The 15,743-nt window shown below is 46.3% G+C and overlaps 1 protein-coding gene across 1 annotated transcript in view; it reads right to left on the bottom strand.

Annotated features, from left to right (window-relative positions):
• PGM5 (phosphoglucomutase 5) overlaps positions 1-15,743 on the bottom strand; it is a 179,788-nt gene that overhangs the window by 47,707 nt on the left and 116,338 nt on the right. Inside the window, exons 7-9 of the mRNA XM_033924888.1 lie at positions 6,364-6,479; positions 5,129-5,264; positions 3,960-4,143 (exon numbers count right to left, since the gene is read on the bottom strand). Of these exons, the coding sequence (XP_033780779.1) occupies positions 3,960-4,143; positions 5,129-5,264; positions 6,364-6,479 (436 nt within the window). The remainder of the gene's footprint in view (positions 1-3,959; positions 4,144-5,128; positions 5,265-6,363; positions 6,480-15,743) is intronic.

Here is a 15,743-nt window from a genome sequence, read left to right as displayed (position 1 = left end):
GATCATGCCAATCCAACCTGATCAGCTTCTTTGATTGGGTGACGGGGAAGCTGGATATTGGGGAGTCCCTGGACATCGTGTACCTGGACTTTAGCAAAGCATTCGATAGCGTACCACACCGCAGGTTGCTGAGCAAGATGAGTTCTATAGGATTAGGCGACACATTGACGCAATGGGTTGGGAACTGGCTTGGAGGTAGGCTTCAAAGGGTGGTGGTGAACGGCACCCCCTCCGAAATGACGGAGGTGATCAGTGGAGTGCCACAGGGCTCAGTCTTGGGCCCAATCCTATTCAACATCTTTATAAGAGACTTGGCAGAAGGGCTTCGAGGTAAAATAACATTATTCGCCGATGACGCCAAACTAAGTAATGTAGTGGGCAAATGCACAACAGACGAAGATTCAATGCCCGACAACATGATGCACAACCTACTCCTACTGGAGCGATGGTCTAGGACATGGCAACTCAACTTCAATGCCAAAAAATGCAAAGTTATGCACCTGGGCAGCCAAAATCCATGCAAGTCTTATACCCTTAATGGCGAGATCCTAGCAAAAACGGTAGCAGAACGAGACTTGGGGGTAATCGTCAGTGAAGACATGAAGTCTGCCAATCAAGTGGAACAGGCTTCGTCCAAGGCAAGACAAATCATGGGCTGTATACGAAGGGGTTTCGTCAGTCGTAAGGCGGAAGTCATTATGCCATTGTATAGATCCATGGTGAGGCCCCACCTGGAATACTGTGTGCAATTCTGGAGGCCGCATTATCGCAAGGATGTGCTGAGACTGGAGTCGGTGCAGAGAATGGCCACCCGGATGGTCTCGGGACTCAAGGATCTTCCGTACGAAGAACGGCTTGACAAATTACAGCTATACTCGCTCGAGGAGCGCAGAGAGAGGGGAGACATTATCGAGACGTTCAAGTATCTTACGGGCCGCATCGAGGCGGAGGAAGATATCTTCTTTTTCAAGGGTCCCACGACAACAAGAGGGCATCCGTGGAAAATCAGGGGCGGGAAACTACGAGGTGACACCAGGAAATTCTTTTTCACTGAAAGAGTGGTTGATCGCTGGAATAGTCTTCCACTACAGGTGATGGAGGCCAGCAGCGTGCCTGATTTTAAGGCCAAATGGGATCGGCACATGGGATCTATTCACAGGGCAAAGGTAGGGGAGGGACATTAGGGTGGGCAGACTAGATGGGCCGTGGCCCTTATCTGCCGTCTATTTCTATGTTTCTATGAGGTTCGGGGGGGGCTGGGTAAAGGGTCCGACACCCGTTACCTTTTGCCTCAGGTACGAATTTAGATTGTGAGCCCTCCAAGGAGAGGGAAATACTTCGCATATCTGAATATAGCTTGCCTTGAGCTGCCACTGAAAGGGTGTGAGCTAAATCCAAATAATTTAGGAAACAAAGCTGAAGGCATGTTCAGTGTTGCTAAAATTGGATCAAGACCATTGAAAGCCCAGGGCTTCCACACACTAACCACAATCCTCCTCCAAATGCAGAGCCACACTACTTGGTGTAAAAGTTTCTGATCTTAGAATAACACCAAAAGGTCTCGTTTCAGATTTCACTGAAAACAAAAGCTGCTCCTGTATGTGTTCCCTGTGCTATTTTCACCTCTTTGCTTCTACACTTGGCTTTTGCTGCTGACAGCTGCCTGACTACTGAGCACACAGAATCGCACAGACACAAGGACCCCCCCCACCCCCCCCCCCCCCACATCCAATCGTGCACACGTGCGCCAGAGGAAGGAAATTACAGCTGATATATTTCCAGAGGGCTGGAATTCTTGCTGCACAAGACCACAGTTGAGAACACCTCAGCAAGAGAGAGAGCTGTTCAACTAAAACATTACTTCATGACACAGGAAACTCATTCACTAAGGTGACAACATTGAGGAGGACTGTCACTGCCTGAGGAAATGAGGATACCAGAGTTGAAGACATGGCTCTCTAAATATCTGATATGCTAAATAAATGTATCATGAACATTAAGATACTATTTGTGCAGTGGCACTTATATGTATAAATTATATCCATGGGTGTAGCTTGGGGGGGATATTGCCCCCCAAACAAGCTGCCGTTACCTGGGCAGGGATAAAGACATAGGCACCCAACTCTAACTACCAGCTTCTCCTCCAGGCCACTACTGTGGCAGCCTGGAGGAACCATGAGCTTCCCTACTCTGCCTCTCACTCACTGTCTCCACCCCTCCTCACGACTACAAAACAAAATAAAAATGTGTGTATTGCCATAGTCTTCTGGACATTTAAATCCCAATATTCAAATAATTTATGCTCCTACCTTTGAGAGCTATGCTCCTAAATTGGCCTCGGAAATTTTACTAGGGCTGAGTGACTAAATTTAAACACAAACCGGCCGATATTCAAAATGAGTTAACTACTACTACTGCTATTTGTCAATTCTATAGCACTGAAAAGCGTATGCAGCACTGTACATTTAACAAGCAATAGACGGTCCCTGCTCAGAAGAGCTTACAATATAATTTGGACAGACAGGACATATAAAATAGGGTTGGGGAGTTAACTAGCTGGGAACAGCCCCCAACTGATTAACTTCCTTGTTGGCAGGTAACCAGTCATTTTCAGTGGCACTTAACTGGTTATCTTTCAAGGTGGAGCCTAGTTTGCTTCTGATATTCAGAGGTAACTGGCTAGTGCTAGCACATAAATAGCAGCGCTAACAAATGCCAGTTAACTCTGAATAAAACCAGGCTGCTATTTAGTGCTGGAGATCAGATATTGCTCAGCATTGAATATCCAGGTGCTTGAAAGAATAATACGAAAAACAAGCAGCACTTATCTTAGCATCATCATGCTGCTTGTTTTGTGTATTATTCTTTCAGGCACAATACATGGGTTGTTTCGCCAGTGATAGAAAGCTGAAAGAGAGTTAAAGAACAATTTAAGCTCCCTTTCATAGCTTCAAAGCAACGTTTGCTTTGCAGCATCTGAGGCGTTTCCCCCTATTCAGCTACAATTGTTTGAAGTTAAGTGCTCACCAGGGGTTAAGGCAGGGGTGTCCAACCTTTTGGCTTCCCTGGGCCGCACTGGCCGAAAAAAATGTTTCTGGGGCCGCACAAATGCTGCAGCAAGACAGAGGAGGGAGCCGGCAAGACGGTAAACACCCAGAGGCAGCAGAGGAAAACACTGCATCGACCTCGACTGAGGCCGCACAAAATACTTCACGGGGCCGCAGATTGGACACCCCTGGGTTAAGGTATCGAGCAAGTGCCACCAGTGTACATTTAAACTGGAATATTATTTTGTTTGATTCCCCAAAGCAACCTCATCTACTCTTTATCTCCTCTGGAAATTACCAGATATCTTATTCTTGTAATACGTTTTTTTGTAATTCTTCTGTAATCCGCCTTGAACCACAAGGCAATGGCGGAATAGAAATCTCTAATGTAATGTAATGTAATATTTTTTCCAGGTCCTCTATTGTTTATTGGTAGGACAATATAAACATACTTAGGACCCAAAGCTGCGGTAGCGCTTCCCACATGGCAAATGACAAGTTTTTTTGTGTGAGATTCCTACATATAGTTGCAGTAGTTTGGTCCATCTGGATCAAAATTAGCGATTATACCAGCAAAGCAAATTAATTCCTATAAAAAATAAGAGCAAATCCATCTAAGTTGCAGAAAAATTGATTTAATTAAAGAGCAGCCTTTATTGATGAAATGTGTTCATGTTGACCCTACCTTACAAATATTCTTGCAACAGCTCAACACGTTCTGGCAGCAGACTGCCTGCATCAGGGTATCACCTTATATTTTCTTATTTTATTAATCAAGCTATTTTTGTGCGTTCAGGAGGACCAACATAGCAACCATGCCGCCTTACACAATACTGCAGACATGTCTGGAAGAGTCCTTTGATTCCCTCCCCCCTCCACTTAGATTTAGTAGATGCTTTAGATAGGTCTTACTTGTTTCTTGGTCACAGTGCCATCGACAGGGTCCACATATTCATAGCTGTCAGCTTTCTCCACACTGTAGACATTGTTCCCCACAGCAAACTGCTGGCCCTTGAAGGGTTTGTCCGTGATCAAGGCCTCCAGGTCCCTCATGATGAAGAAAGCAGCTCGAGGTTCCAAGTCTTCATAATCAAATCTTGTTCATGAAAATTGAAAACAAAAGACACGTATAACTAAAAATGCAATAAGGATATTCTTCAACCAACAAAAATTTCCCACCACAAAACTCTTAAGAAAACAACATATTCATCTTTGATAAATGGCATTTAGAAAAACAATCTCTATGGTAAAATTATAATTTGATAGTACTGGCGTTGTCTTCTAAGCACCACTCTTGTCCATCATAATACATCAACTGCCATGAGGTCATAAATTGAGGTTGTAGGGTGGTAGACTTAAGAGTATCAGGAAAAATAAAACTTAAAGGACCTTATGACAGTTGGTATGTTATGATGAGCAGTAGGGGTGGTGGTGTCTGGACATGGCTTGGCAATGAATATCTGAGAATATTTCTTCCTGTGATGATCAGAATTGAAAAACAACACTGACTGCCATGGCCTGAATATTGGCTAGAAATTATAATTATTCACTATTGCATCTAGGCATACACATACCCACTTCCCAGGCCCACCCATCCCGTTATGCCCCAGTCCAGCCCCTAATCCTGCTGCTTGCTCTGGTCGGGCAAGATGGCAACTGTGGATGTGATGCGATGATTTCACGTGCACTCGTACATGTGCGTGACATCGTCATGTGGCATGTGAGGATGCCCTTTTGCCCAACACAATTTCAGGGGAAGCTTTTCAAAACCTAGACCAAGTACCGGGTTCTGAAAAGCCGTCCAGACCCCCGGACATGTTCTCCAAAGAAGGACATGTCTGGGGAAATCCGGATGTCTGGTAACTCTAGTCATGCGGAGCCCTGGCATGCTATCAATTAGTGGAACCAAATGTTGCAAACAATCTCAGGAAAGAGAACAGCATTATTTACATTTTCTTTGTTTCCCCTACAAACGCATTAGTGGGTTTTATTTTCCGGGGTCAAAATTATTGTCCCTCTTCATGTGGAACTCATTGGAGTTTATCAATGACACAGTTTAAAAATGCAGTCCTCAGCCTCACCTGCAGTAGTAATGGCGTCCAAATTTTGTCCAGTGATCCCTGACAATGTCCTCCACACCCTGCTTCCTTGCCGCTATGATTGAAAGCCAAACCAGCACAGCCCAGAGTCCATCCTTCTCTCTGATGTGGTCGGAACCTGAACAACCATAAACAACAGAAATGAGTAATCGGTAGGGGGTTATTAAAAATATAGATTTATAAAATTTATTCAGCAGCAGCATTATAGGGTTTAAATATGATTTTACATATGCCAGATTTGAAATGTCTATCCTGCCAGAGCTGGTGTTAGACAGTGAGCAGGTACTATTTTGAGGCCTTCAGTATGTTTATCATAATCACAAAAGTAAAATAAAAGTTTCTTGATCATATGTCTCTTTAGCCATAAATTACAATATTATTAAGACTTAGCCAAAAGGAAAGATTTATAAACTATAAAGAGTTTTACCTCATGCAAAATTGTTATTTCTTTAATAAGACATTAACTATTTTTTTTCTGAGGCCCTCCAAGTACCTACAAATCCAAAATGTGGCCCTGCAAAAGATTTGAGTTTGAGACCACTGCCCTAGACCTAAAAATTTTGGCTATACCTGCTGTTGATTGTGGTCCCAACAGGGACAAGTTTCCTTGCAATACTAGTAGGCAAGTCTTAATTGTATAGAAATAAAGGCTCGGATTCTGAAAGCGGTGCTGTAATCGCCAGGCACCTGAAAAAACGGCACAGGCGGGGAGGTCACTCAGATTATGGCGTCATTTTCAGAATCATATCCTGCGTCGAAGGTAGGCACCGTAAATGTAGGCCAGGGTTTTACAGGCCTACATTTCCGGTGCTTACCTTCGACGTAGAATCACGCTTACCAGTGCCAGTCATCAACCCTGCCCATAACCATGCCTCTTTTGACGTGCAGCGTCACTAAGCATCTGCTTAGATGCGATTCCGGTGCCAAGTTTTGTAGATAGCTCATGGCACCTACTTTTTTTAAATTTCAATTTGTTTTTAATCATTTTTTAACAGCGCAGTCAATTACCATGCCGTTGATAGCCAAGCAAAACAATTAACTTAGGCGCCGGTAGAGCCCTTACTGGCACCTTCGTAATGGTGCCGTTTTAAGAATCCAGGTCAAAATGTATAATATTTCACCTGTCTCGCTAAGAATGTAAGAGCTCAGAATCTTCCATGTTTCTGTTGCTAAATCAATACGTGGAAAAACCACTTTCAGCAATTTTCTTACTGCACCTGCACCAAAGCTTTCTTCTCCACATAGTGAGCATCTCCCAGAATCCATCAGATTAGCAAAGAACCTCCAGCCAGTTGGGGTTTCATAGACGGGGATTTTTAGAGACTTGGCCACCCTACAAGAAGAAAAACAAGTGACAACAGTCAGTACTACTACTACTGCCATTAATTGTTTCTAGAGCACTACCAGACGTACACAACGCTGTACATAGTTGAAAAGGAGACAGTCCCTGCTCGAATAAGCTTAGAATCTAAAAGGACAAGACAGACAAACGGGATGCCAGAAATCAGTTTCTGAAAGTAAGATCCTGCAATTACATTCATGAGCAGCATCCTGGGACAACAGCTTACTGCTGCCTGCTCCAAAAGGAAGGAAACTGCTGGCCATTTCACACTGCAATAAAGATGGTACGAGCAGTGGCATAGCTAGGACTGAATGGGCCCTGGACAGTAAAATTGAGGTGGGTCCCCTATAACACCATCTCTCCCTAAGTTTACAGTTCTATTCAATTTTATATACCGCCTAAATGCCGTGGCAACCCCAGTGGTGTATGGTTACAATAAAAACAATTTAAAAGGTAAAGAACTCCATGATTAACAAAAGATAGATCCCCCAAAAGAACCCACTCTATAAAAAGACACAATTTTCTATACCGTTCTCTCAGGGGAGCTCAGAACGGTTTACATGAACTTATTCAGGTACTCAAGCATTTTTCCCTTTCTGTCCCGGTGGGCTCACAATCTATCTGGGGCATTGGGGGGATTAAGTGACTTGCCCAGGGTCACAAGGAGCAGTGTGGGTTTGAACCCACAACCTCAGGGTGCTGAGGCTGTAGCTTTAACCACTGCGCTACATTCTCCCCTAACAGTAACATATTAATTCCCATACCTGTACAACACAGACACCACCACTCATGCCTATTAACTACTGGCCAGGAGGACCCCAAATGCCACATAAAAAATATATATAATGGTGGCATATTACAGTCAATAAATTAAGGGGGGAAAAAAATCATTTTTTCTACCTTTGTTGTCTGAGTAATGCTTTGATCCTAGTCTCTCTCTTCGGCTTTTTTCTTAACTCTAACCAGGATCTCTCTATGTCCACATCCATCTTTCCAGTGTGTCCTAAACATCCTGTCTAGCGTATCCACTCTCTCTCCATGTTCTGTCCCTATCCTCCATCCAAGTTCAGCATCTCTTCTGTGTCTCTATCTCTCCCCTTGTGTGTAGTATTGCCCCTTTATGTCCCTGTCCCTATGCTTCCTCCATAGCTAGCCTCTCTTTTGTGTCTCTGTTTTTCTCCTCTCCCTTCCTCCTGCACCTTCCATCCTCTTTGGCATTGGGTGTGACACTACATTGTTTATTAACGATGAGTAAAAACTACTATAATATAAGATTTAAGCACATATATTTATATACACTGTGTGGTTTGGTGGAGCCGGTGAGGAAGCTTGTGGCTGTAAAAATATCTATCGGGTAGTTTTGCCTGAGAATTTAAGCCGCTTCTGAGGCCCGATGGTAATTAAAAGAAGATTACTCTGATATCTATAACTAGCTGGGGATTTTTTTATGCATTATTGATATTTCTGCCAGTCCTATGAGTGATTTATATTACCCCTGTGAAAAGAGAGCCTCTGTGGTGTGACATCTCTCTCTCTACCTGCCTCCTGTTGATACATCTCTATTCCTCTCTCCCCTGGCCTAGTCTCTTCCTCTCTCCCCCCCACACACACACACACTCTCCCCAATCCAGCATCTGCCCGCTCTCTAGATTCACAAAGCTTACCGATCGTGTACAGATCGGTTTGTGACCCCTTTGCGACCCCGACCCAATTCACTAACCTCATGTTCGATCAACCTCTGATCCGATTCCGATACGTGTATGCAAATGAGGGGGAACGGCATGCAAAGTAGGCAGGCAGTGATTCACTAAACAAAATTTGGAACACCGACTGGGCTGGCCGATCAACAAAAAAGCGACTGCTGGGACCAGTCGCTCACATCCTTTCCGACTGCCCTCTCCTGCTCTCTGCCACCCTGCACAATAAACTCCTGCTCTGATTCTCCGCTCTCTGCCGCCCTGCTCAATGCTCTCTGCCCCGACCCGATTCTCTGCTCTCTGCTACCCTGCTCAGTAAAACTGCCCCAAATCTCCTCTTGCCGCCCTGACTCGCCACCCTGCTTTCGCCCTGATTCTCCTCTCGCTGTCCTGCTCTCTGCTCCATCTCGCCATCCTGCGCCCAGAATCTCCTCTTGCCGCCCCGACTCACCATCCCAACTCTCCTGCCCTTCCCCCGCAGTGCGAGCCCGTGGTTTTAACCCATGGGTTAAAACCACGGGCTCACGAAGTATTAAAAAAGTTTAAAAAAGCAGTTTGCAGCTCTGTAAGCATGTGCAGACCATCTACAGACCAAGAAGATGGTCTGTGCATGCTTCAGGATCGCTCTCTAGTGATCCATGTGGTCGGTGGGGGGGCGTTCCTCCCATCGCCCCCATTTGCATGCTGACCCGTTCAGAATTTGTCGGCCTGCTGCATATCGGCCACGGATCGGGCAGGTTAGTGAATCTAGCCCTATGACTACTACTGCTACTACTTATCATTTCTACAATGCTGCCGGGCACATGAAGTAATGTACATTGCATTAACTAAGAAGAAACAATCCTTGCTGGACAGGGCTTACAATCTAAACAGATAGACAAAGAGGACAATTGGGGTAGGGAACTACAGAGGGAGTGACAAAAAAGGCAAATAGATCCCGGTCTCTCTCTTCCATCTGTTCTCCCCCTCCCCCCCCCAGTCTAGCATGAGACCCCTCTCTTACATAGAAACATAATGGCAGATAAAGGCCAAATGGCCCATCTAGTCTGCCCATCTGCAGTAACCATTATCTCTTTCTCTCTCCGAGAGATCCCACGTGCCTATCTCCTATGTCTCCTTTGATCCATGTCTCTCTCTTATTCTTCCATCTATTTCCCCACACAACAGGTCCAGCATTACTCCTCTTTCCATTTCACTATGTGCTGTCCCCCTCCCCCCCCTTCCACTGCTGCAGTGAGTAGCCAGCAGAGGCTGAGGAAGCCTTGAAAACTGGCCAGTGGGGCCTTTCTTCTACCATGTCTAATGTGACCATTTACTTTTTTCATCAAAACGGGACATCTATTAATATTCAGTCCCGACCCCAATCCTGCCCTAGCCCCACCTCCAATCCTGCCCTAGCCCCGCCCCCAATTTCTTCCATTCATTTTTCATGTACACACAATATGTTGCTCATCCACGTCGGAACGAATGACACTGCCAAGAACACCCTGGAGGACATAGCCAGAGACTTCGGAGCTCTGGGAAAGAGGCTGAAGCAGACAGGAGCACAGGTAGTATTCTCTTCAATTCTTCCTGTTAGGGGCAGAGGAAGGGACAGGGACGAACGTATCCTGAAGACGAATGAGTGGCTACAACGATGGTGCCAGGAAATAAGAACATAAGCAGTGCCTCTGCCGGGTCAGACCACAGGTCCATCCTGCCCAGCAGTCCGCTCCCGCGGTGGCCCAAGAACAGGTCAAGACTTGTCTGAATCATCAGAAGGGGCTCCCTTGCCACCTTGGTTTCTCATTTAAGTCATTTAATGAACTCATTTAATGAACTTCGGATTCCTGAATCACGGAGAGGCACTACAGGGACTACAGGGACCAGACGGACTCCATTTAACCAACAGAGGTAAGAACGTCTTCGGACACTGACTAGCCCACCTACTTCGAAGGGCTTTAAACTAGGTAAGTCGGGGGTGGGTACCCACTTTTACACCGGAGCAGTAAGTAACAATCCTGATGTGGTGAACGAAAACTCTGCTTCTAAGTCTAAGGTAAGTACCCTTACTGCAAAAGAATCGCTAGGAGACACTTTAACTCAAATGAGTTGCTCTCTGCATGAGCTTAGTAAACAAAAAGAGTGGAGAGCTATGTATGTTAACGCACACAGCCTAGGGAATAAATTTCTAGAACTGGAAACAGAAATAGTTAATGCAGACCTAGACGTAGTAGCAATTTCTGAAACATGGTTCACAGACTCTCATGGGTGGGATATAACTATACCAGGATACAACCTGCTTCGCCAAGACAGAGAGGGTAAGTTAGGAGGAGGGGTAGCACTTTACATCAAAGAAAACATCAAGACAACCAGGATCACAGATATCAAGTATACTGGGGAATCCATCTGGGTAAACCTGGCCAGAGGCGGAGAAAAATGCCTGTACCTTGGTGTGGTGTACAGACCTCCAAGACAATCGGAGCACAAGGACGTTGAATTAATTGAAGACATTGAGAATATCACCTTACGGGGAGACGTTGTTCTGTTGGGAGACTTTAACATGCCTGATGTAGACTGGAACACACTCTCAGCTACTACTTGTGATAGCAGGAGGATATTAACGTCCATGAAGGGAGTACGGCTCAAACAATTGGTATTAGAGCCCACTAGGGCCCAGGCCATCCTGGACCTGGTACTTACGAACGGGGAAAGCGTCTCAGAGATCTCGGTGGGAGAACCGCTAGCCACCAGTGACCATAACATGGTATGGTTCAACCTTAGGAAAGGCTTCCCTAGATCACAAACAAAAACAAGGGTACTCAATTTCCGGGGCACTGACTTCACACGCATGGGAGACTTCGTCCATCAGACGCTTCAGGTTCAAGAAGTAATGGATAATGTGGAGGTTATGTGGTCAACCTTGAAATCGACCCTTCATGAGGCAACTATCCGCTACATAAAATCAGTAACTAAACAACAAAGAAAAAAGAAACCCCAATGGTTCACTGATGAGGTCTCGTACCTCGTCAAGGATAAGAAAAGAGCGTTTCTCTCGTACAATCGCACGGGGGAAAAAGAAGCAAACACTGAATACAGGACAAAGTCTGCAGCGGTCAAAATAGCAGTCAGGGAGGCCAAACTTTGAATGGAAGAAACTCTATCGAAGAACATTAAGAAAGGGGACAAATCCTTCTTCAGGTACATTAGCGACAGGAAAAAGAACGCAGACGGGATAGTACGCCTTAGAACGCCAGACGGGAATTATGTGGAAACAGATTCTGAAAAAGCCAAACTACTGAACGATTACTTCTGTTCAGTCTTTACCTGCGAGGCACCAGGGCATGGGCCACGGCTGGAAGCAAAGGAAAGCAAGGAAGACCCATATCTGAATTTTGAGTTCACACCAGCTGATGTTTACAGAGAACTTTCAAGACTCAAGGTAAACAAAGCCATGGGACCGGACAATTTGCACCCAAGAGTGCTCAGAGAGCTGTGCGATGTTCTGGTGGAACCGTTAGCCATGCTCTTCAATCTCTCCCTAAGTACGGGGAGAGTCCCCCTGGACTGGAAAACAGCTAACGTCGTTCCTCTGCACAAAAAGGGTTGCAGAGCAGAGGCTGCAAATTACAGACCAGTGAGTCTCACATCAATAGTGTGTAAACTCATGGAAACTCTACTTAAAGGTAAATTAGACACGATAATGGATGAAGGGAATCTAAAGGATCCCTGTCAACATGGATTCACCAGAGGCAGGTCATGCAAATCCAATCTTATAAGCTTCTTCGATTGGGTGACAGGAAAGCTAGACTCGGGAGAGTCTCTGGACATAGTATACTTGGATTTCAGTAAAGCTTTCGACAGTGTCCCACACCGTAGACTATTAAACAAGATGAAATCGATGGGTTTGGGTGAGAAACTAACTGCATGGGTCAGTGATTGGCTGAGTGGAAGACTTCAGAGGGTGGTGGTCAACGGCACCCTCTCTGAGACATCGGAGGTGACTAGCGGAATGCCGCAGGGCTCAGTCCTGGGACCATCCCTTTTCAACATATTCATAGGGGACTTGACCCGGGGGCTTCAGGGTAAAGTAGCACTATTTGACGACGACGCCAAACTGTGTAACATAGTAAGTGAAAGCAACCTCAAGGAAGTATGACACAAGATCTGATCACGTTGGAAAACTGGTCCTCGACATGGCAGCTAGGCTTCAACGCTAAAAAATGTAAGGTCATGCATCTCGGCAGCGGAAATCCATGTAGAACATACTCCTTGAATGGAGAAATGCTAGCTAGGACTTCAGAGGAACGGGACTTGGGGGTAATCATCAGTGCAGACATGAAGGCTGCCAAACAAGTAGAGAAGGCCTCATCAAAGGCAAGGCAAATGATGGGATGTATCAATAGAAGCTTTGTCAGCCGTAAACCTGAAGTCATAATGCCACTCTACAGAACCATGGTGAGACCTCATCTGGAATACTGTGTGCAATTCTGGAGGCCACATTACCGGAAAGATGTGCTTCGAGCTGAGTCGGTCCAGCGGATGGCCACTAGGATGGTCGCGGGGCTCAAGGGTCTCTCATACGAAGAAAGACTGGGCAAACTGCAGCTCTATACCCTAGAGGAACGCAGGGAAAGGGTTGACATGATTGAGACATTTAAGTACGTCACGGGTCGTGTCGAGGTGGAAAACAATATATTTTTTCCCAAGGGACCCTCGGTCACAAGGGGGCACCCGCTCAAACTCAGAGGAGGGAAATTTAGTGGTGACACCAGGAAGTATTTCTTCACAGAAAGGGTGGTAGATCACTGGAACAGACTTCCGGTGCAGGTGATCAAGGCCACCAGCGTGCTCGACTTTAAGAATAAATGGGACATCCACGTGGGATCCCTACGAGGGTCGAGTTAAGGAACTAGGTCATTAGCATTCAGACTTAATGGGGTGGGTCATTGGAGTGGGCAGACTTGATGGGCTGTAGCCCTTTTCTGCCGCCATCTTTCTATGTTTCTAATATCTTATTATTTTATAATGGTAACCATAAAATTAAAAAAAAACACAAAGCACCCTATACACAGAGAAAATGTTAATCATTTATATTTGGGGGATTTTCAAAGAGGTAACTTCAGTAACTATAGAAAAATATAGTGCAAAATATAGACAGCAGATATAAATTCTCAAAACTGACACATTTTGATCACTAAATTGAAAATAAAATCATTTTTCCTACCTTTGCTGTCTGGTGATTTCATGAGTTTCTGGTTGCGTTTCCTTCTGACTGTGCATCCTTTCTTTCTGCACTCAGGCCCAACAATTGTCTCTTTCTATTCCCTCCCTCCTTCCTTCCTATGTACTTAGTGCCCCCAGTGCCTCCTTCCTATGTCCTTAGTGCCCTTTTCTATGTCCTTAGTGTCCCCAGTGCCTCCTTCCTATGTCCTTCGTGCCCCCAGATCCAGTGTCAGTTCTCCTTTGTAACTTTGTTTCAGGTCTCCCTCTCTCTCCCTCCTCTGTTATGATCTTGCCTCTCTTTGCTCTTCCTCAGGGGCTCTCCCCCTCTCCTCTGTCTGCACCTCCCAAAATCCTGCTTCTGCCTCCTGTCTTTCCCCTTTGGTCCAGGCCTTTATCTATCTTGTCTTTCTTCTACTTACAACCCCCCCTCCTTCTCTGCCTCTTTCTCTCCTTCCTTCATCCCTCCTTCCCATGTCCCACTCACTGCCTTCCAGCCTTTGTCCCACCCCCTCCCAAAAAAGCCTGCCAGCCTACCTCCCCCAGAGCCAGCCTGCCTGCCTACCTCCCCCAGAGCCAGCCTGCCTGCCTACCTCCCCCAGAGCCAGCCTGCCCACCTCCCCCAGAGCCAGCCTGCCTGCCCACCTCCCCCAGAGCCAGCCTGCCTGCCTACCTCCCCCAAAGCCAGCCTTCCTGCCTACCTCACCCACAGCCAGCCTGCCTGCCTACCTCCTCCAGAGCCAGCTTGCCTGCCTAAATCCCCCAAAGCCAGCCTGCCTGCTTACCTCCCCCAAAGCCAGCCTGCCTGCCTGCCTACCTCCCCCAGAGCCTGCCTATCTACCTACCTCTCTGCTGCGCAAAAGCCAGCTTGCCTGCCTACCTCCTTCCCCCCTATCGCAGAAAAAAAAAGCCTACCTCCAGGCCCGATTTAAACTTCCCCCCGGTTCACCGCCGCTGCTCCTCTGCTTACCTCCCTGCCACTAATTGCGCCCAGAAGCCTTCTTCCCGACATCAATTCTGACGTCGGAGAGGACGTTCCAGGCCAGCCAATTGCTGCCTGGCTGGCCCGGAACGTCCTCTCCGACGTCAGAATTGATGTCGGGAAGAAGGCTTCTGGGCGCGATTAGCGGCAGGGAGGTAAGCAGAGGAGCAGCGGTGGCGGATCTGGAGGGAGGTTTAAATCGGGCCTGGAGGGAGGCTTTTTTTTTTTTTTGGTGCGGCAGGGAGGGACAGGAATTGATTGCCTGTCCCGTTATCCCTGCACACAGCTTCGGGACGCTGTCCCTGAAAACGGGACATTTTGGCGTCCCGAAGCTGTGTGTGGGGACAACAGGACAGGGGATCCTAAAACGGGACTGTCCCTTCAAAACGGGACGTATGGTCACCTTAGCCATGTCCCACTCACAGAAAGTTGCATCATAGAGGCAAGACATGGCAGAGGAAAGGCCCTGCCGGCTGGAGACTGCCAGTTATCAGGGCTGCCTCTGCTACTGCCGGCCACTTGCCACAGCACCAGGGAGGGAGGATGAAGAATTCTGGCCTTGTTGTATGTGGGGATGGAGGGATGGAGCAATGCAGGGCCAGTCAAGGGAGGAAGGAGAAAGAGAAAGGAAAATAGGGATGCGGCTGCCAGACTTTATGGGCAAGAGCAGTTTCAGGTGGCCACTCACTCTAAAACTTCCAGGAATCTCTAAAACTTCCACAAATCAACAAAACAATACAAAAATCATTCGCGGTCATGAAAAACTTAAGGCAAGTTCAAAAATTCTTTGACAGAACACAATTCCAGCTCTTGGTCCAGTCCCTAGTCTAGGTCTTCTAGACTACTGCAACATTCTCTATCTCCCCTGCCCCACAACCATGACAAAACAACTACAAACAGTTCAAAACACAGTCTAAGACTTATCTATTCACTGAGGAAACATGACCACATCACTGCAGCATACCTCGACTCATACTGGCTACCAATACAAGCAAGAATACTATTCAAATTTTACTGCCTACTATTTAAAACCAAAACGGAAACAGCCCAGCCTACCTGAACAACCACCTAATCCTAACTACCACAACCCGACATAGGAGAATCCACAGACCATTCATGCACCCACCAGAGACGTCAAATGAAAAAAACTGTATGATGGCCTTCTAGCCACACAAGCAGCAAAAACTAGACTACCAACTCTCCAATTTACTGATAACGACTCCAGACTACAAATTGTTCAGAAAAGAAATAAAAACCCTGCTATTCAAGAAATCCTTGAAGACAAACTAACACCGCAAGATTCGTCCTAATTCTCTGAAGCAACCCGCTCTACTCTTTAATTCCTCTGGAAATGGCCAGAAAACTCCTTTTGTA

Source organism: Geotrypetes seraphini, chromosome 1, assembly GCF_902459505.1.
Source record: "Geotrypetes seraphini chromosome 1, aGeoSer1.1, whole genome shotgun sequence".
In the NCBI taxonomy this organism is placed as follows: Eukaryota; Metazoa; Chordata; class Amphibia; order Gymnophiona; family Dermophiidae; genus Geotrypetes; species Geotrypetes seraphini.
Note: the sequence above shows the minus strand (reverse complement) of the source record. Positions and strands in the feature narration are given on the sequence as shown.